Source organism: Salvelinus namaycush, chromosome 2 (genome assembly GCF_016432855.1).
Source record: "Salvelinus namaycush isolate Seneca chromosome 2, SaNama_1.0, whole genome shotgun sequence".
Classification (NCBI taxonomy): Eukaryota; Metazoa; Chordata; class Actinopteri; order Salmoniformes; family Salmonidae; genus Salvelinus; species Salvelinus namaycush.
Window position 1 is genome coordinate 33,919,890 of NC_052308.1, and position 22,462 is coordinate 33,942,351.

The 22,462-nt window shown below is 45.1% G+C and overlaps 2 protein-coding genes across 2 annotated transcripts in view; one reads left to right on the forward strand and one right to left on the reverse strand.

Moving 5' to 3' along the window:
* Positions 1–829, forward strand: part of LOC120061773 (RNA-binding motif, single-stranded-interacting protein 2-like) — a 78,236-nt gene extending 77,407 nt beyond the window's left edge. The window contains exon 14 of the mRNA XM_039011627.1: positions 118–829. The gene's annotated coding sequence lies outside the window, so the exon portion shown is untranslated. The remainder of the gene's footprint in view (positions 1–117) is intronic.
* Positions 830–11,011: 10,182 nt separating this feature from the next.
* Positions 11,012–21,654, reverse strand: LOC120061820 (nuclear receptor subfamily 1 group D member 1-like). Its single transcript, XM_039011629.1, has 6 exons — positions 20,975–21,654; positions 15,290–15,595; positions 14,967–15,200; positions 13,084–13,631; positions 12,602–12,998; positions 11,012–12,500 (listed from the first exon to the last, which is right to left on the reverse strand). The coding sequence occupies exons 1-6, from the start codon at positions 20,988–20,990 to the stop codon at positions 12,304–12,306; spliced, it is 1,698 nt and encodes a 565-aa protein (XP_038867557.1). The 5' UTR covers positions 20,991–21,654; the 3' UTR covers positions 11,012–12,303.
* Between the last annotated feature and the right edge of the window lie 808 nt (positions 21,655–22,462).

Sequence of the window (22,462 nt, forward strand, 5' to 3'; positions counted from 1 at the left end):
TATGATGTTAAGGGCTTGTCAACCTCAGTAGTAGATTTCCTTCTATATTATAAAGCTTATTTTCTCTTATTTTTATTTTTGTTTCCCTTATGTCTTTTTTCTGTCCTTTTCTTTCAGCCGTGGGACAGTAGAAGAGAGAGATTGAACTTGTTCTTACAGTGGCTGTGCTGAACCTGTGGTCACTGTGCAGATTACACCATCAAAACTCTATATAGAGCACCATTAGGAGGTTAATCCCTCTCCAACCCTGATCCCATTTACCCCCCTATCTCTGCTGTAATGAGGCCGTTCTCGCAACATCCAGGTAAGGCTTCAGCATTGAGACATGCAGGAATGTACCACTGCCTCAACCAAAGAAGGGGTGGTTGATCTGTTTGTAGTAACACTGACAAACACGTTTCCCAAAGGGCTTCAGAGCAATTAGGAGGCCCAAACCAATACACTGAATGATCAGCTGATGATCCAGGCAGGGGGAACTGGGTTGCATATCTGAATTACATGTCCTTTACAGTATATAACATACTGACACCCATAGTAGAATTACAGTAGTAGGAAAGGGAGCTCTGCCAGTCAAAACACATCATCCAAATCAATTTTCATAATACATTTTATAAACCTTTTATAATATCATCAATAATATCCACCTCTCTCTGTCTGACTCTCCCTCTCCCCATACCTCCCTCCCTCTATCAAGACCAGCAGTCCACCACCAATTTCACGATTCCGTGAATAGAGCTGAACATTCTAAACATAATTTCTTAGAACTTATTTTACAATCAACCATGTATTTTTTTTATATACAGTGCCTTCAGAAAGTATTCAGACCCTTGACTTTTTCCACATTTTGTTACGTTACAGCCATATTCTAAAATTAATTAAAAAAAACATTTAAATCCTCAGAAATCTATAAGTATTCAGACCCTTGGCTCAGGCGCATCCTGTTTCCATTGATCATCCTTGAGATGTTTCTACAACTTGATTGGAGTCCACCTGTGGTAAATTAAATTGATTGGGCATGATCTGTAAAGGCACACACCTGTCTATATGAGATCCCACCTTTGACAGTGCATGTCAGAGCAAAAACCAAGCCATGATGTTGAAGGAATTGTCTGTAGCGCGCCGAGACAGGATTGTGTTGAGGCACAGATCTGGGGAAGGGTACCAAAATATTTCTGCAGCATTGAAGGTACCTAAGAACACAGTGGCCTCCATCATTCTTCAATGGAAGAAGTTTGGAACCACCAAGACTTTGTTACGAACCCCTTTTGCCCTGCAGTCTAGGGGGATGGAAACGAGACCCGTAACATATCTCATGCAAATCATAACAGTGAAAAGGAACAGTGAGAACAAAAAAAAACAGACAACCTAAACCTACCGTCAAACACTTTAGGTTTATTGTTCAAACATACGGTAATGGGGGGCTGAGCTGGACCAAAGGAAATAACTAATATATATATATTTTTTAAACCTAAGCTAGTCTTGCCTGCTTCAAGAACAGCTAGCTAACTAACCAATAAAATACAGTGGGTGGTCCGCCCAGTTCTAACTAGGGTACTTAGACAAAGTTCTCCTACGGGTAATGTATGCCCAAGGGCGACTTGGCTTGGTATCCCCTTTTCCCACCAACAAACAAACAGCCATACACCACAGCAATACATACTCACATGATAATGGACAATGTGAGATGTAGGCACAAAAACAAAAGAGAGATAGCTCCAGAGACAACTGATTGGGTTTCTTTTAAACCAAAGGAAAGGGGATGTGATTGGGTAAGGGAAAAGGAGCAGGTGTGTCTTCAGATTGGCGACTGATTGGCGACTGATGACTGCCACCTGTGACTAGGGCAGAAGGAGAGAAAACAAATACACACAGGATACCTGTATCCGTAACACTCCCACCCTTAAAAGAGCAACCCTATAAGGATTGCGACCAAAGTATTTACAACAAATACTAACAAGTTTAACAAGCAAAGGCAACCTAAAGAGACATACAAAAATCATACATTTTTAAACACGAGACAAAGCATCTGCCAATAAATTTTCAGAACCCTTTTTGTGGCGGATCTCCAAATTATAATTCTGCACAATAAGCGCCCAACGCATAAGGCGCTGGTTCTGGTTGTACATACGATGGAGAAACACTAAGGGGTTATGGTCAGTATATACGATCACTGGTAGGGCACTGGAACCAATATATACTTCAAAGTATTGCAGCGCTAACAACAAAGCTAGAGCTTCTTATTCAATGGTTGCATAGTTAGCCTGACATTTGTTAAACTTTCGAGAAAAATAACAAACAGGATTATCCACTCCACTCTTGTCCTGCTGCAGTAGAACAGCACCAGCACCTCTGTCACTAGCATCTACCTCAAGTTTAAACTGTTGTTCAAAATCCGGAGCAGCAAGTACAGGGGTATTACATAAGAGTGCTTCAGCAGTAACAAAAGCTACCTGACAATCAGGGGTCCACTCAAACAATCTAGCCGGACTGAGCAAATCGGTCAATGCAGCAACTACCGCAGAGACATTTTTACAGAAACTAAGGTAGTAGCCAACCATTCCTAAAAAGTGGCATAGCTCTCGTCTGGTGGTAGCTGCGGGGAATGCAGTTATAGCCAAGACCTTGGCATCAACAGGGCGCACCTGTCCATGGCCGACCTCTTTGCCGAGATAGATAACAGTAGCCTTCCCAAACTCGCACTTTGCCAAGTTCAGTGTTAGAGAAGCAGCTGCCAAACTCTCACATACTACCCTTAGAGAGTTAACATGATCTGACCACGCAGACGAATAAATCACTAGATCATCAAGGTATGCACTACAATTGGGAACGCCAGCTAATACGGAGTTAACCAGTCATTGGAAAGTGGCTGGTGCATTCCGCATCCCAAAAGCCATGCCAGAGTATTGTAGGAAGTTGTCTGGGGTCACAAAGGCAGAAATCTCAGAAGCACGTGAGGTTAACGGAACGTGCCAGTAACCTTTTAAAAGATCTAGAGCTAGCTGCCCGGCCAAACTACGCAATTGGGGGAGAAGGGCCTTGGTCAGGGAGGTGACAAAGAACCCGATGGTCACTCTGACAGAGCTCTAGAATTCCTCTGTGGTGATGGGAGAATCTTCCAGAAAGACAACCATCTCTGCAGCACTCCACCAATCAGGCCTTTATGGTAGAGTGGCCAGACAGAAGCCACTCCTCAGTAAAAGGCACATGACAGCCCTCTTGGAGTTTGCCAAAAGGCATCTAAAGACTCTCAGACCATGAGAAACAAGATTCTCTGGTCTGACGAAACCAAGATTGAATTCTTTGGCCTGAATGCCAAGCGTCACATCTGGAGGAAACCTGGCACCATCCCTACTATGAAGCATGGTGGTGGAATCATCATGCTGTTGGGTTGTTTTTCAGCGGCAGGGACTGGGAGACTAGTCAGGATTGAGGCAAAGATGAACGGAGATCCTTGATGAAAACCTGTTCATGTGCGCTCAGGACCTCAGACTGGGGCGAAGGTTCACCTTCCAACAGGACAACGACCCTAAGCACACAGCCAAGACAATGCAGAAGTGGCTTCGGGACAAGTCTCTGAATGTCCTTGAGTGACCCAGCCAGAGCCCAGACTTGAACCTGAACGAACATCTCTGGAAAGACCTAAACATATCTGTGCTGCAACGCTCCCCATGCAACCTGACAGAGCTTGAGAGGATCTGCAGAGAAGAATGGGAGAAACTCCCCAAATACATGTGTGCCAAACTTGTAGTGTCATACCCAAGAAGATTCAAGGCTGTAATTGCAAAAAAGTACTGAGTAAAGGGTCTGAATACTTATGTAAATGTGATATTTCTATTTTTTAAAGTTTTATAAATGAGCAAACATTTCTAAAAACCTGTTTTTGCTTTGTCATTATGGGGTATTGTGTGTAGATTGATGAGGGGAAAAAACGATTTAATCAATTTTAGAATAAGGCTGTAACTTAAAAAAATGTGGAAAAAATTGCATGGTGTCCCCGGTTCGCCAGCACAGCCCGGGGATCATTCAACCAGGTAAGGTTGGGCAGGCTCGGCGCTCAAGGGAGCCAGTACGCTTTCACGGTCCGGTATATCCGGCGCCACCTCCTTGCCCCAGCCCAGTAACACCAGTGCCTACACCACGCACCAGGCTTCCTGTGCGTCTCCAGAACTCTGTTCCTCCTCCACGCACTCTCCCTGTGGTGCGTGTCTCCAGCCCGGTACCACCAGTTCCGGCACCACGCACCAAGCTTACTGTGCGTATCCAGAGCCCTGTACGCACTGTTCCTTCTCCCCGCACTCGCCCTGAGGTGCGTGCCCTCAGCCCGGTACCACCAGTGCCGGTACCACGCACCAGGTGTATAGTGCGCCTCGAGAGTCCAGTGTGCCCTGTTCCTGCTCCCTGCACTAGCCTTGAGGTGCGTGTCTACAAACCGGTACCACCAGTTCCGGCAACACGCACCAGGCCTACTGTGCGCCTCAGCAGGTCTGAGCTGCCTGCCTACCCAGCGCCGTCTGAGCTGCCTGCCTGCCCAGCGCCGTCTGAGCTGCCTGCCTGCCCAGCGCCGTCTGAGCTGCCTGCCTGCCCAGCGCCATCTGAGCTGCCTGCCTGCCCAGCGCCGTCTGAGCTGCCTGCCTGCCCAGCGCCATCTGAGCCATCTGTCTGCCCAGCGCCGTCTGAGCCATCCGTCTGCCCAGCGCCGTCAGAGCCGCCCGTCTGCCCCGAGCCGTCAGAGCCGCCCGTCTGTCCCGAGCCATTAGAGCCGTCCGTCAGTCAGGAGCCGCTAGAGCCGTCCGTCAGTCAGGAGCCGCCAGCCAGTCAGGAGCTGCCAGAGCCGCCAGCCAGTCAGGAGCTGCCAGAGCCGCCAGCCAGTCAGGAGCTGCCAGAGCCGCCAGCCAGTCAGGAGCTGCCAGAGCCGCCAGCCAGTCAGGAGCTGCCCTCCAGTCAGGAGCTGCCCTCCAGTCATGAGCTGCCCTCCAGTCATGAGCTGCCCTCCAGTCATGAGCTGCCCTCCAGTCATGAGCTGCCCTCCAGTCACGAGCTGCCATCCAGTCATGAGCTGCCACTCAGTCCGGAGCTGCCACTCAGTCCGGAGCTGCCACTCAGTCCGGAGCTGCCACTCAGTCCGGAGCTACCTCTCTGTCCTGAGCTACCTCTCTGTCCTGAGCTACCTCTCTGTCCTAAGCTACCTCTCGGTTCGGAGCTGTCTCCTCAGTCTGATGGGGCCCTTTGTGAGGGTTCCTAGGCCAAGGTCGGCGGCGAGGGTCGCCACTCAAAGGACGCTAAGGAGGGGGACAAAGACAATGGTGGAGTGGTGTCCTCGTCCAGCGCCGGAGCCGCCACCGCGGACAGATGCCCACCCAGACCCTCCCCTAGAGTTTTAGGGGGTGCGTTCGGAGTCCGCACCTCAGGAGGGGGGTACTGTCACGTTCTGACCATAGTTCTTGTGTGTTTTGCTTGTTTTAGTGTTGGTCAGGACGTGAGCTGGGTGGGAATTCTATGTTGTGTGTCTAGTTTGTCTGTTTCTATGTTTGGCCTAATATGGTTCTCAATCAGAGGCAGGTGTTTTGTGTTGTCTCTGATTGGGAATCATATATAGGTGGCTTGTTTTGTGTTGGGGTTTGTGGGTGGTTGTTTCCTGTCTCTGTGTTTTCTCTGCACCAGATAGGGCTGTTTCGGTTTGCCACGTTTGTTATTTTGTTAGTTGTAAGTGTTCACAGTTTCGTCTTGTTTATTAAAGTCATGTTGAACACGAGCTACGCTGCGTCTTGGTCCGATCACTGCTACACCTCCTCTTCAGACGAAGAGGAGGAAGGCTGCCGTTACAGCCTCCCTTCACATTTCCTTTAATATCATTTATGGACATAGACAGAGGGACCCCAGACATGACTCCCTTTAATTTAGCATAAGCTCCAGGGACATGGCTTTTGATCTACTTCCCTTTCTGAGCACGGCTAGCACAGAATATTAACAGTCTACCATTTCCAATGAACCGGGCTAGTTTTACTTCACCTATCTCTTTCTTTACGGCATTGGTTAATCAAACATCATCACAACTTTCCACTCTGACACATCATTACTCTTGTTCCCTACCTTCACCCTCTTCACACTCTCTTCGCTAAAAGCTAAACTGCTTTCAGTAGCATGGTCTCTCTTGTCCTATTACTTTCCACTACAGACGATTCAGGTCCTTGACCCTAATCCTCCTGACCTATATCATGTCATGAGAACTATCATCCATATTCATCGCATTCCAGCACAGCTGTTGCTTCTCCAACCCTCTCTCCATATCCTCCATCGCCACATCCTCACTACTCGCCGCCATCACCACGTGCTTCCTTGGCACACTCCCCATCCCAGGTCAGTGTCATTATGTCGTACACATTGTTGGATTACCTCATGTAGAATTTTTTTAGATTTCTATTAATAACGGAGCATTTTCTAAATTCAAACAAACCACCTGCAACTGGACGAGGAGATGTTAGAAGATACGTTTGACCGAAAAATCGAGAGCGAAGATAGTATCGCCAATACCAGATTAGTTTGGCAAATCTGTCCATAACTCTATCCTCCTGATTCCTGCTTACAAGCAAAAACTCAAACAGGAATTACCAGTGACAAGCTCAATACGGAAGTGGTCAGATGAAGCGGATGACAAGCTGCGGGATACTTTCACTAGCACAGACTGGAATATGTTCCAGGACTCATCCGATGACATTGAGGAGTTTACCACACCAGTCACCGGCTTCATTGATAAGTCCATCAACGACGTCGTCCCCACAGTGACCGTAAATACATATCCCAACCAAAAGCCATGGATTACAGGCAACATCCGCACTGAGCTAAAGGCTAGAGCTGCTGATTTCATGGAGCGGGACACTAACCCGGACACTTATAAGAAATCCCGCTACACTCTCTGACAAACTATCAAACAGGCAAAGCATCAATACAGGACTAAGATCGAATCCTACTACGTCAGCTCTGATGCTCGTCGGATGTGGCAGGACTTGCAAATTATCATGGATTACAAAGGGACTGTCATTAAGTTTGCCGACGACTCGGCGTTGATAGGGCTGATCACTGACAACAATGAGACAGCCTATAGGGAGGAGGTCAGTGACCTGGCAGTGTGGTGCCAGGACAACAACCTCTCCCTCAACAAGTCAGCAAGAAAAAGGAGCTGAATGTGGACTACAGGAAACAGAGGGCTGAGCACGCCCCCATTCACATTGATGGGGCTGTAGTGAAACGGGTCAAGAGCTTCAAGTTTCTCGATGTCGACATCACTAAGTATCTATCATGGTCCAAACACACCAACACACTCGTGAAGAATGCACGACAACGCCTCTTCTCCCTCAGGAGGCTGAAAATATTTGGTATGGGCCCTCAAATCCTCAACAGGTTCTACAGCTGCACCACTGAGAGCATCTTGACTGGCTGCATCACCGCTTGGTATGGCAACTGCTTGGCATCCGACCACAAGGCGCTACAGAGGGTAGTGCGTATGGCTCAGTACATCACTGGGGCTGAGATCCCTGCCATCCGGGACCTCTATACAAGGCTGTGTCAGAGGAAGGCCCTAAAAATTGTCAAAGACTCCAGCCACCCAAGTCATAGACTGCTCTCTCTGCTACCACACAGCACCATGTCTGGAACAAACAGGACCCTGAACAGCTTCACCCCCAAGCCATGAGACTGCTAAATAGTTAATTAAATAGTTAACCAAATAGCTGCCTGGGCTATCTGAATTGACACTTTTTGTACACATTTTTGACTCATCACATACTCTGCTGCTACCTCAAATACCTCGTACCCCTACACATCGACTCGGTACTGGCACCCCTTGTATACAGCCAAGTTATCGTCACTCATTGTGTGTCTATTATTACTTTTATTATTACATGTTTCTCTTTTCTATTATTTCAACAACAACAACAAAATATATTTGTATTGTTGGGAAGAGAACACCTGTTGTTTACGAAGCATGTGATGAATAAAATGTTATTTGATTTTAATCTATGGCAAGGTTCCCCAACTGGCGGCCCGCTGGCCTTTATTGGACCCCCCAAGTTTTCTGAGCAAAATTGTTTTATTGTTGGACACAAAAGCCTGTAAAAACACCAGCAACTCAGCTCTAAGTTTGTTACATTTTGGAAATATGTTCCAAAGTAATCCCACGCATAATATAGATATATGTGATCATACACAAATGTAAGCAAGGTTTGAAATGACTGTTTCAGTCAAATATTATAGCTGTTTCTTTCTGTCAATTTGCAGTCTACAAATTATTAGTAATTATGTTCCGGCCCCCTGATCATCCGGCTCAAGTAAAAATCCTCCTGCAGCTGAATCTAACTGATGATCCCTGATCTATGGCGACGTTTTGCATAGGCAACCTGTAATGCCCAGTAATGGATACCAACATTTTTGGGGTATATTACAATATGTGGTGTAGCTGCTGGTAAGTAAGCGATCTTTCTAGGCACATGCAGCCAACACCCTGATCACTTATGTTTACTTACTTTCACGTTATATGCACACATTCAGACAGGTTATAGCACAGTTAATCAAGCCTAAAACACCTAGACATAGCGAGAACAGGCTTATCCAACTAGATGGCTAGTTGGTTTTGTAACAATCCTGCTTAAATAAATAAACTAATTTCAACAATGTAAAGCTTGTCAACTGTAAAACTAAATGTTTAGTCTTGACAGTTTAGTTTCAGCCTATGGAATCAAGAGTCCAGAAGCATTAGATAGAGATGTTGCTTAAATTGTACTTAGGCACCGATCTAGGACCAGCTTACCTTCCTTAAGGTCTACCCTTAATCATTAGGGGGAAAAACACAAAACTGACCATATATCAGCACCCAGTGGCAATCATACTCCATACGAGTCAGCAACATTCTGTGTCATTATGAACACTAGATGGTGGTAGTGTACTATCTGTAAAGTTATGGTGTCCTACTCTGCTGTATGGTTCTTTATCCACACGTAAGAATAGCACTGTAAATCCGCGTTCACGTACTAGTCGGAAGAAGGAAACTGAAATGTCCGATTTACTAATTCGTTGAAGGCGGGCACGCGTATAACTACAACCAGATAACTGTTAACAATTCGGACATTTGGTTCATAATTGACAGACGATAGACTCCACAAGTTTAGCGAGTCTTATTTTTCTGACTTTATAAACGTATGTTCTTAATGACATTATTATTTATTTTTTTATTCTTCTCGTGTTATATATAGTCTGTGACGCACTTGTTAACGCTTTAGCTGTAACTGTCCTGTAGGTGGCGCATGAAGATCTGTTTTAGTAGGCCTACTGTGTGTTCCAGACAGAGCAATGTTCTACACAAATGTACCCTTCATTATGTTCCCAATGTTCCCAAAGGTTGGTGCTATTTATACCTTCCAAATCTGGTCTCATAGCTGAAAAACACTTGGGAGGTTTTGGCTCCCTTGACAAACTACAGTATTTGAGTGTAAAATCAGGTAAAGATGCCGTCAATCTGGGGCCAAATTAATATTTAGCTTCACTCGCAGCATTTTCAAACATAAAACTGATATAAAGTACTTTAATTCACATCTGTCTGATGTGAATGCCCTAATTTAGGGGACAGGGCACTGATATAAAACTCATACACATGTGACTGGTTACCTTGATTATTTCCTATCTAGGCAGAGAGGAAGAGTTGAAGCGAGAGGATTAACTCTGCCCAAAATCTGTCCACGAAAATAAGACCACAAAGTGAGGAATTTTTGTATGGAGTTTAATGAGAGAGAACTTAAAATGGAATTGCTAATTTGCTACGTGAGGCTTATTTGATCAAATAGAAGTTTCGCAATGGTTAGGTTGTTATGAATGCACTGATATAAGTGTACACTTGTAGCACTTTAGCAACTTTATATCTTGAACCAATGACAAATGTATTTAAACGGCAGTGGCCATGCTGACAGCGTTACCCAACCCCTCCCAGTTTTTCAACTGTTCAGTACAGCACCGTTTCCCTTCAATTGAATGTTCCAGAATGTAAAAATGTACTGAACTGTTGTTCACCCTGTTGTTCACACGTGTATCTGCCCTCTCATTGGCCAGAATGCTCCTATCTGATCTCGCCTCCTTCCGCCTGCATTCCATCTTTGATGATATGTACTGTATTTCCATTGTTAGAGTCGACTATCTTCTCAATATAATAGATCATCTTTCCCCAGGGTCATGGCTACAAGGGTGCTGGGGTGTGTGTGTGGGCCCTCCAGATGTTAGATGCCCTCTGAATGCCCTCTGTATCTTGCTCTGGTCGTTATATTTTTACCTTCACAAGGACACACACACATGCATGGACACTTTCTATCTGATCGTAATCATTATTTTCTTAATCTCCAGAAAAGTACAGATTTCAGATGCACTGTGGACACATCCCAACTCTCATCTGTATCTAGCTCTGCGTGGACACGTCCCAACTCTCATCTGTATCTAGCTCTGCGACAAGTAGTGTTCAGACATTCAATCAATCAAATGTATTTATGAAGCCCTTTTTACATCAGCAGATGTCACAAAGTGCTATACAGAAACACAGCCTAAAACTACAAAAAGTAAGCAACGTAGATGGAGAAACACACACTTGACACATTTACCCACATTATTTTCTATCAAATATATTTGACACAGTTCGCATCCTAATCATTCTGTCCCTGCATGGTTCTTTGTTATATCTGCTCTGCGAGGATGAGTTTGTGTTAACCTGTGAGCTGTGTGCTTATATACACACACACTGATACAAATGCCCTTAACAGCCTGTAACAAGGCACTTAATTGATCTAATGATGCCCATTATCATTAATTTGGTATAATGGGTGACAAAAGCTGGAACATCATTGTTAAAAGTTACCTTACTTTGCTAGGTTACTGCTTTGTCTCTGTTGTGCAGCGTGGTATGTTGGGTATGGTTAATAGTGTTGGTGGCTTTTAGTCGATAACACACGGAAACGAGTGAAGAGTCATACACAAGAAGTACAGTATATCATCTCATTTAATATTGGTTCTCTATGGAAGAAGTTTAACCATGAAACATTTACAAAATATACACAAGGTAATGCATCAATCAATCAACAATAGTTATATTTCAATAATGTAGGTTCAAATCAAACACTTTTTTACACGGTTTGTGCGCTGGTTCCATCGGTAAGGATGAGTGTTGGGGGTTGTAAGGATCAGTTCATGACAGGAAGACCACTGGCCCCATACAGTAGATGCATACCTTGCACCCCCCCCCCCCCCCCCCCCCCCACACACACACACAATCGTGCACCTCTCAAACATAGCACCCCCGCTTTGTGTCTTCAATAGTGCTAACATCATACAGCAATCAACTCAAATGAAGTAGGAACCAGTCACAAATATTATGTACAATATGTTCAACAATAGAATACCTTAATACATATAACCCGACAAATTAGGTCTAAAATGACCAAATGTCTCCCTGATTACAGTATTCAAATATAATGCTTCATACTCTCAATTCTTACAAATGTAAATAATACATTTTCTCATCAAATCCCAAATATTGGATTTCCAAAAAGATTTATGACGTGATTTTGAAAATATCTTAGGCTGTTTTAACAGTGCATACACAGTCAGTTAGGGATCTAATAGTGTGTTATACATTGCTATTGCTCTGTCATATGGGCTTGTTGATGTATGGAAAGTGCTGTGTTTGAATGTGTAGAAAGAAAATGGCCCTTTCTCTTGTGAAAAGGGTGTGCTTCCTTCTTGCTGGTTTTCTGTCTGTCTGTGGCAGGACAGGAGGACATAGTGATGCGCGAAATGAGAGAGGAGGAATGGAACTGTCTTTTGGTCTTCAGTCACTGTCACTATCACTGGGAAATATGGGTAATGGAGGATTTGTAGACTCTCGTCCTTCAACTATGGGAGTTAAGTTGGACTAAGATGAGGATTTGCTGTCTAACTCCCAGCACACCAACTTGTTAGGCAGACTAAAAGTCTATGAGAGATTCTACCAGCTGTGAGTATTGTTCATGAGGTCATAGTTCAAGAGACTCCCTCCTATTATCCTCCATATTTCTCTGAGATGCCTCTCAGTCCACTCATTCACCCTGTCCAACCCTGCTTCTGCCCCAGTCCTAGTTCCAGCGCACACAGCCCATTGAAGAGAGCCTGAGGATGACCGGCTGGTGGCTTATGGCTGGAGTGAAGGAGTCATGAGGGTGTTCACCAAGAGGACTGCCCCTTTCGGCGGTCCGGTAGTCAGTGGGTGCCCCTGCGGGCTGTGGTTCCATCAGGCCCTTAGGGGTCGATGCTAAAGGCCAGCAGCTTGTCGGAGTGCATGTTGTTGAGGGTGCGCAGGTCGGGCAGGCGCAGCAGCAGCTTGGGGAAGAGGGCGCTGTCGTCGGGGCAACGGCGGGTGATGAGCGAGCGCAGGGCTTTGATCAGACTCTCCTGAAGCTGCTCCACTGCAACTACATCAGCCACACCTGAACAGTCTGAGAGAGAGGAGAGAATGTTATATACATGGTGAAAAATCTAAACATCTGTGATTTTTAAAGAGATTTAGAGAAGCCTGTGTTTCTTATGAGTCTCTTACCGGCAGACACTAGCACCACAGCCATGAAGAGGGCCATCTCGTCGGGCTCCAGGCCCAGAGCTCCCAGCTTCTCACTGAACTCAAACATGGCATCCAGCAGAGAGCCCATACCCAGCGCCCGCAGGGATGTCAGGGGGTATGTCTGGCCGTTCAGGAAGGTCACCGTCTTCTCCTTGGGGTCGAACAGTGAGCAGAACCTGACCATCAGCACCTGGAAGGTGCCGGCCTTAAGCAGCATGACCTGGTCATGCTGGCTGAGACTCTGGAACCCGGGGATGCTCTTGGCAAACTCCACCACCTCCTTGACGGCCGGGGTGAAGCACTGGGAAAAGGCGTCCCAGATCTGCTGGCTGGATCGGTCACGGGGGGCCACGGGACATGCGTTCAGGGGACATGCCTGAGAAAGAGGGAGAGGGTTAGAATGGCTCTATGACACATGCATTGTACATATAGTACATATACTGAGATTTAATGAGACTCACCAGAACTTTGGCGCCTCCACTTAACTTCCATGGGCATGTGGTCTGGTTTAGAGACTCGCCGGCTGAAAAGTTGTTGTGACTGGCTTGGAAGGTCTGAGCGGACTGGCTGCCATTGGACATTGGGCATTGACTCTGATTGGATGATGGTTGGTATGTATACTGAGCGTTGTCAACATTGTTGTTGCGTGGGTAGCGAGGGGGGGTCTGGTAGCTTTGTGTGGGATGAGACTGGTACCCCTGAGAGGGGTTGGAATGGGAGTGGGTTTGGGGTGCGGGGTGAGCGTAGTCAGAATCGTGTGCTGGATTGTTGCGGATGTTGTTGTTGTTGACGACCATCTTGATTACTGGCTTCACATCCTCTTGGGCAAAGATGTTGCGGTAGGCAGTGGAAATGGACTCGCCAGGTTCTGGGCTGGCCGGGGCCTCAGAGGAAGAAGGGGAGGAATCAATCTCCATGGATGCTGATTCGTTGAGGCTATTCATGTAGCTCTGCATCTCGTCCAATAGTCTCTGCTTCTCACGCTTTGGGATACGCCCAAAACGCACAGCTGAGGAGAAGGAGGACATGGGGAAAATACGTTAGCCAATGAATCGATAATACAGATGGCAGTGACTGGAGCTGGTATAGCAGTGGCCTGTTACTTATCAGTCTAATTCAACCTTTACTCCCTGACACTGATTGGGAATGCAATCACTGTGTTGTATTATTACTGACTAATCCTACAGGGTAAAGAAAGCTGGGGGAGCTTTTCTCCTCTCTCTATAACCAGTCTGTTTCAATCGACCATGAAAATACATGGTTTACCACCCCACCCCCTCTTCCTCTTCCCCCTCTTCATCTCTCCAGTCCTTCCATCCCCCTATCCATGGCACACGTCCTCTGGCAAACCTATTTATAGTCTGCTACTGTATGCTACACCCCTTCCCCCAATATCTTGCTCCCTCTGATCTCTCTCTTCCTCTTTCTACCTCACCCCTCGCTGACTCTTGCTCTCTCGCTCCTCTGTGTTCCTGTTAAGCAACACAAAGTAGGTTCTTGGGTCAGCTAGAGTAAACTTTGTCAGTGTGAGTGACAGAGTGAGGGAGGAGTGGTCCAAGTAGAGGAGTGGAAAGAGTGAGAGGGTAATAGGGTATGAGTAAAGGGGTGAAGTGGTAATGAAAGGGCGAAAGAGAGTATCATGGGAGAGAGGGAATGTGAAAGGGTGAGGGAATTAGAGGATGATTGAATGAGAGTGAAGGGTAAAAAGATGGAAAGGGAAAAAGGGGGTAGGTAAGTGACATCAAATGTAGTTTTAAATAAATGCCTTGCATTCCTAAAATAAATCTTCAAATAACAGAAGTATTAAAATAACATACAGAGCGAAAAGGCCAAACCTATGCTTTGAGCTTTGTTGGGTAATTGGTGAAATGGTGGATCATTTTCCTCCTCTATAGCATTTTCCTTTTATAGGTCACCTCAAAAGGTTTGCTCCAGAAAAGCAGATGATTTATTATCACCTAGTTTATAAGATACCTCTGGAGGGTATGGTGGCCTGTAGGGAAATGATGCCATACAGGAGAGGGATGGAGCTGAGCCTCTAACTGTACCAACTGTACTATCCTCCAATAACATTCTAATAGTTTACCATTAGAACATGACCTATTAAATGCCTGTATGTTATAGACTTTCTGGTAATACTTCTAATAGATGTGCAAACACATTCAACCTAACACGGAGGGTAATGAAGCGGCCTGTGGCCTAATTTCCAGAAATAAACCGTATTTGCCACAGTTTCCCCCATGACTGATGACTACTGGGACTCCCCAACTGCTTCTGTCATCAATCAGACACTATGGGCCAGAGGAGAGAAAAAGAGGGAGAGGAAGATAGAATGTTCTCTTACCATCTCTGGACATGCCCACGTAGAGACACTTCTTGAAACGGCAGTGCTGGCACCGGTTTCGGTTCATGCGCATGATCAGGCAGCTCTCATTCTTCACACACATCTTGTAGTGGATGTTCTGCTGGATGCTGCGGCGGAAGAAACCCTTGCAGCCTTCACAGGCGTGAACGCCGTAATGGAAGCCAGACGCGATGTCCCCACACACCTTACACAGGAGCACCATGCCTCCTGTCTCTGTGAGGTAGACATAAATAGGTATGATTGGTTAGACATTACAATAGAAAAATATAAGAAGAAAGAAAGCCAGTAGAAGTGGTACTTACTGGTGAAAGTGCCAGTGAAGCTGCAGGGCCTCTTGGCCACCATAGGGTGGGCGTAGGTATTTCCAGAGGATGTAGCGGCTGTAGTGGCATTGGCTTCAGGGAACTGGAAGACTAGTTTGGGCGAGGGCCCACCCCTGTTCTCCCCTCTTTCTCTCTTCAGAGGGCCGATCTCGGGGAACGAGACAGGCTCAGGAGATGAGGGTTGGGAGTGGGAGGACCGGGGAGACTGGGTCTGGTACCCGCTGGAGGGGCTGCCAGGGCTGGGGCTGGCACTACCAGATGATCCAGCATACAGTATCACACCACCTGGAGCGCAAAGATGAGAGGAGAGAGAGGGAGGGCAGTTAGTGTTACCATGTCACAAGGAAGCAGACATTAGGCTATGCTGTCAGCAAACTATCTGTGCAAAGATATCTAGATTCGTATTTGTGTCGAAGGCAGGTAGGTCAACTAACAGATGAGTGTTGAGCAATAGGCACTTGGCTGGGTTACCAAACATGAACACACCTCCTGCCTGAGGTCGACATTTAAACCACAACCAGTCTCAGAGAAGCTGGTAAAAGGTAATAGAAGGTCAGAATGTATCAGGAGAATGAGGTCAAATCTAGCCTCGGGGCCAACCAGATCTTCCTCAATAGTATTTTTCCAAAATGTGGATTTATAAGATTTCAAAAAAGAATGATCATTTTAGCTTTGATGAATTCTGTGTTTGATGTGGGACCTTGAATGTTTACAAAAACAAAATAATGTAAAAAGTATTTTAAAAATAGCCCGACTTTGTAAGAAAAAAAATCTAGGCTATATAAATTGCACCGCGCCCACTCAAAAGTTCTAGAACGTTCCAAAGCAAGTTCGGTACGTAAACTCGGAAATGGCTCATAACTCCCTCCCTCTCCCCATCTCTCTCCCCCTCCCTCCCTGTAAAGATTGTGCTCTGTGTACGAGAAGAGCGACAGCCCCTCACGTGTACGCTCAGCCAGCCAGCCAGCCGCCTCCTCGCGCTAACAGCAAGCCTCGCTTTTCCCCGTTGATGCGCTTGCTTAAACTGCCTGCCACCCGACTGCCGACTCACATGGACTCCTGACACACAAGGCGCTTTCCGCAGTCCCGTGTAGACAACAGTCGCAGTACAATAACAGGCAGCTGAGAGCTCACGGTTGACAGAGAGAGGGTTTACGTTTGAAAGAGAGGGGACAGGCTACTGTGCGTGTATGGCATTCCACTGAGTCACCGGAAACCCCGGGGGGGTTAGCTTGTCTGGATGATGAAAAAGCGGTTTTAATATAATTTTAGTCAGCCTTACATGTTTTCAGTACAGGTCAAACCCATCATTGTGCTATCTGAAACAATGATTCCAATATTTTGACTCAGCCTTTTTCATGTTTCTCTCTTTATTCAAGGTCCTATGAATTTATGTTTCCCCCTTTATTCAAGTGCCTATGAATTCTCTATGAAACATTATGTAGATCTGCCTGCCTCATGCCCCCCACCCCTCTGTGTTTCTCTCTGCTGGAGGAGACAAGTGCTGCTGGCTGGGAATTTCTGTTTAGCGTAAAGTGAGTGTGCCTGACTATAATTCCTCTGCCAGCATTTGCCAACACTGACTGTAACTGCTGGGGCTTCACTGTTTGCGTGTGGCAGAGCTTCCCCTCTACCTGAAATGTCGGACTTTAAATCCACCCCCACCCCCTCCATTGACACACACTCATATAGTCCTGAGCTGTTGGTTTGGTTTCCATTGGCAAGTGGCAGCCCAGTGAGGGGGACCTGACCCCTGGCCTTCTCTATGGCAGAGACAGCATAATTCACCAGAAACCTGAGCCTGGCCAGGTGGCTCGAGGAAAAGCCCCTCCCTGCACTATGCTATGACACAGGTGGGGGTAGGGCTGTATGACTCAGAGCTAGGATAAACATAGACAGTAACTAACCCCTCCTTATTCCCTCCCCCTCTCATGGAGGTCCCACCCACTCAAAGAAGGGAGACAGCCAAGTGAAGTGTGTGTGTGAGTGTGTGTGTGTGTGTATACTTGGCCGTGAGTCTTGAGACAGGTGGGAAAACACTCAGCTTGGACTGAAATGCATATCAATCAAGACCAAATAGCTCATCAATAATATTGTAATCCTGTAATTTCTAACATGTCAATATAGTGACTATCGGTTTAGTTTATTAAAAGGCAAGCCCACATCCCTTACCATCTGACAATCAGGCTTCTGAGTTCACACCTTCACCCCAGTACTATAGTCACACAGTTATAATGGTAATATAACCACTGCTGTTGTGGAACCGCTGTACTCTGTCACTAAGGTTGAGGTCAGCTTTAACGCCACTGCTTCGTTGGAAGTCAGATAAACGTCCGTGGCTCATGTCGGGTGAAGACTCGTGGTGAGCTAATCTGATAGTGGGTTGGCTGGAGGGAGTGCTCAGGAACGTGAGTTCTCCTCTCCCCCCTAGTCAAATCCTTTCCCCAAGTCTCTTGGTGACCCTTACTCACTCCCTCCCTTCTTCTTTCCCTCCAGACATCCCAGACACTGCATCCTTGTCTAATCTATCATCTCAACCTCGCCATTTGTAAGTGTTTGGTGGGTTACATTGACATGGTAAATCTATAAATAAATTCCAGTGAATAAGACGTATATTCTAAGAGGTGAACCACTGGTTATACACACAATTACATTGAATACCAGTAGATTAATAATGATAAATCCAGGCTGAATCACAACTGGCCGTGATTGGGAGTCCCATAAGGCGGCGTACAATTGGCCCAACGTCGTCTGGGTTTGGCCGGTGTAGGCCATCATTGTAAATAAGAATTTGTTCTTAACTGACTTGCCTAGTTAAATAAAGGTTACACATAAAAAATATATATATATTGTCCAGTTACTCATATTAACTTCCCATCAGGCTCTGATGATTGACAGAATGGCAGTCTATGCATTTATTGGCTGAAGAAGTAGGGCAATATAACAATTAGTGTATCTTGGAGTAGAAAGCCTATAGATACTTGATGACATAGAAAACAGTGGATTTTGATCTACCATATAACCTATATTATAAATATAGGCCAGCCTACCCTCCAACCTGAATTTCGAGAATTTGAATTTGCTACTTGTCAGGGTAATTTGTGATATTGGTGAGTGAACCATCGCTACAATGTATTCTCAACATGTGACATTTTGTGTATTGCTACAATGTATTACAAAAGTATCACAATATCCACTATATTGAATATACTGTATATCAAACTATTCAGTTGTCTTTCCGAATTAAAATATATTGGCGTAAAGAAATCAACATTAAACTAGTGAATAGGGTACTAAAATGTTCTGACCCACTGACCAAATTCTGGCAGCAGCAAAACAGAGTTCCCGGAAAGGCTGTGAGTAGGAGTTCCCGGAAAGGCTGTGAGTGAGCGAGGGGAGCGCGCAAGGGAGATTAAAAATATGAAGGCGAGGGTGGGAATCACGCGCTGCACGTGGATGCGGAGGTTTATGCACGTGAAGTCGGCTCTAGACAGGCAAGGTGGGAACTCGGGTAAATCAGGCGCATGATGCCGACCACTATCAGACTGTTGCCATGCAAATAAGAGCTAAGATACTTATTAGACTTGAGAACATGGCTGTAAATAGGGGACTAAGTCATTCAATATCAATGCCACTGTCACATTCCCTGCTGTCTTCATGAAAACATACTTGGCAATTGAGTTATTCCAGCCTCAAATGTGTAATAACATGACCATTATGGTAATTACCTCATATTATTAACGGAACCAATTATCTATTGAATTAACGCAATTTGAATATCTTTAACTTTAGAATATTGAGTGGTAAATTGTGTAACCTAGTAGGCTTACAGGGTTTCCCTTTATAAGGGAACCACTCCCATATTGTGACCTGCCATGGAGATTCATTCACTGCTATGAATTCATAGACTATGGGGGCCAACTTGGTCAACATATCAGTTGAAATAAAGGTTGAACACTCCCCATTACTGAGAGTTGGCTAGTGGTCATCATTCCACTGATGCCAATGACCCACTAGCTGATAGGATATGTTTGGCACCCAAACATATGCATATATTCAAATGAATTTTGGGTAATTCATATCTGAATGACTACTTTTTGTATTCCATATCTTGTATTTTGTATATCTTGTTATATTGTACATTTTATATTGCTAAAAATGTTTTGACTGTAGCTCTGCTGGTGCCTGCAGTAGATCAGGGAAGACAATATTTCACTATAAAACAGTTTTTATGACCAATTCACCACCTACTCAATTTGGACCTGGCTTGAATAGCTGTTAACTGTTCAAATGTGGCCTTCGTGTCAGGACCAGCTCTTTTAAAAATGCTTTTGCTCACGTGTCTATGGAATGGGCATGATAGGTTCTTGACACACCATTGAAAGATTAAAAAAAGTTATGATGCTCAGCAGCACTGAACAAGCTTGGGGAGACACCAATCAGGTAGCTTGAGCAGTTCTGTAAATGCCTTTCTGGAGTAGTGCTGCTGATGAAAGGATTTGGAACGGTTTCGTTTTCCCCTTGTAATCCGGTTTGATTCAATTACGCCAACAATTCTCAACTCTCCAAACCAAGGCAATCCATAAAATTGTTCCAAATTATGTAAAAGAAGCTAACACTAAATCAATAATGGAATAGTCACATGAAGTGCAGACCAGCACGTGCAGGCACCAGGGCCTGACGGAGCGTGTAAAGTGGGACCGGTACTGAACGTCAATGTGTTATTTACATGCAGGGAATCGGGAAGTAGCGGTCAGCTCAGTCGCCGCAAAATAGCAAAGATTGTGGCATGCCATACGACAACCCACTCCCTCCAAACCATATGCATCACTCACATTAGCCTTCATCCAAAAACACACTTAGCATTAAAACTTAGATTTAGCCAATCTATCTTTGACAAAATAGCAGCAAAATGATACAAACGCCAGTATTAAGATATAGTTAACAAAACCGTGTTAATTGCAAGCACCGAGCATTATCAGTGCTCATGTAAAGTTGTGCCATATGGGATAGGAATCGCAATTCCAGATCGTTTCTATCTTATTATCTCCAATGTATACTACTATATAAACATTAAAAAATAGGTAACCTAAAACATTACTTATTACATGATAGAAAGTAAATACGCGAAATAGTATCTGTCCAATACCTCACCGAAGTAGCATTTCACTTAAAATGGAGGGATGTATTGCAAAAGGAAATAGCAAAAATGGTATTATAAAAATATGGGTTAATCTGTGGACATCGGATGGTTGGAGTTAAAACCTGAATGAATGGTGGATTGGCCGCTGTGGGTAAAAATCCATCCCTTGCAGAAAAAGGAAATTACGAATGTATGTAGAATTAGTTAACTACATATACTGTTTATGTGAGCGAAAACAGCTATTAGTACCAGTAGAAGACATATTGTCTGCCAAAGTGGTGGTAGGGTTGGGGGGAATACAAAAAAGCCTCGGGCAATACATGATCATGACATTATCAATGAACTCATTACCATTACGCACGGTATGTGTACCAAACACAGTGAAGGAATATACCCAAACAGTACACATTACATTTACTCAGTAGTGTTAATTTACAAGTAGTGTATTAGCAAATACATTGATGTTTTAGCCTACAACTGACAATAGCATTGATTGGTTATAACATGGCAATGGAACTCACCAGGGCTGTTGTCCATGTTTGTTCCGATATTTGGTTGATTCTAAACGGTATTGGAATTATTCAATGTTGGTTTTTCTCTTTGCGTCAATGAGGAGTTTCGTTGATATAGGTGAAATAGTCATGAACCGCCAAGAAAGCATAGAGCGGGTATCCCAATAAGAGCAATGAGACTGTACGCAGGTCATTGGGGGTCAATCAAACCCGTCAAGTGTGGAAAAAATCGAAACTGATTTAAAGATCAGCAAAACCTAAACAGGTATCGTTTGACGAAATGTTTGCAAATCGTCTCCAAGGTGTGTAATTCAGTGCCTTGCTGCCTCTAGCCTGCTTCGCTTGGTGTTCGTAGGTCGTGTGGTGTACAGTAAACTATCACTGTAACGTAACAAGCATTATTTGAAAAGAAATCCCAAGCATTCGGCTTTAGTGCCAGTCAGTCACCATGAACATCTCCAAAGTCAAAAGTGTGAAAGTAGTTTAGGCACACCCACTCATTAATAGGCAATACACCGCGCCCACACTACACCAGCACGTTTTCAGGTGTCTGAGAAATGTGACCATTTTTTTTTTGTCCCTTCAACCTCTGTTTTGTATGCCAAGGATTACACTCACACTCTCTCTTTCTCTGACTGCATCTGTCACGCTCTAATAGAGTATCTCATCCACCTCTTTTACACCCCCCACCCGCCTCTAGCCCTTTATTCGTTCGCACGTTTTCATTGGTGGAGAGCTAGAGTGGAGGCGAAACAGTTGGACTCTCAAAATTTGGAAGGCTAGTAAAAAGCTCGGTTGCATGTGCGCGCGGCATGTGAGCCGCCGAGCCTTGTGTCCTACTGACATACATTCTATGCAAATATATGAGGCCTTGCGATAAGAAGGGTGGACGGAGAGGGGGCTAGCACATGGGAAGTAGGCGGAGCTCACCGTGCTACCGCTCCCTCCATCTCTCTATCAAGTTCTGCCTTCAGAAGCGATTCGTTTTTTCCTAGAATCTCAGCATCGGAAATTGGCATGAATCGTGGTGGGAATGTGGGTCAACATCAATTACTTGAGAGAACACTTATCAAACAGCAAAGCTTTCTCAAATAAAATGTGGTGTCCTATGTAAAGGTACCTCATAGGAATCCTGAGTGCCCATGTTTTCGGTGGATAGACAAGGATTTTAATGTAGGTCATTGGGCTCTGCTGGAGGAGCTCTTAGTACGTGCGCCTCATGTTTTATTATCATATATGCTAACGGATTTGAATAAAGAAGTCATGAAGAGTGATGCAAATGCTCTAGCCTACACCTAGGTTATAACACGTTATTATACAATTGGGTCAAATGGGGCTGTGTTATATGTTCTCTGTGGCAGCTGGTTAGATATGGTCAATGCTGATAGGCTACTAGACGCCGTCACTTTTAAACCTTGTGAACCCAGCATGGGTAGCCAATGACACGACAGCCAGAGCGTCAGAGCATGTCCTCACGTGTTTCTCGTAATGAAGCAT

What these genes read in the sequence shown, in the direction of transcription:
- LOC120061820 (XM_039011629.1), bottom strand. An exon ending in CTTCACTGGCACTTTCACCA is followed by an intron (nt 15,201 to 15,289) that starts GTAAGTACCACT and finishes TCTACCTCACAG; the next exon opens with AGACAGGAGGCATGGTGCTC. An exon ending in TGTGGTGCTAGTGTCTGCCG is followed by an intron (nt 12,501 to 12,601) that starts GTAAGAGACTCA and finishes CCTCTCTCTCAG; the next exon opens with ACTGTTCAGGTGTGGCTGAT.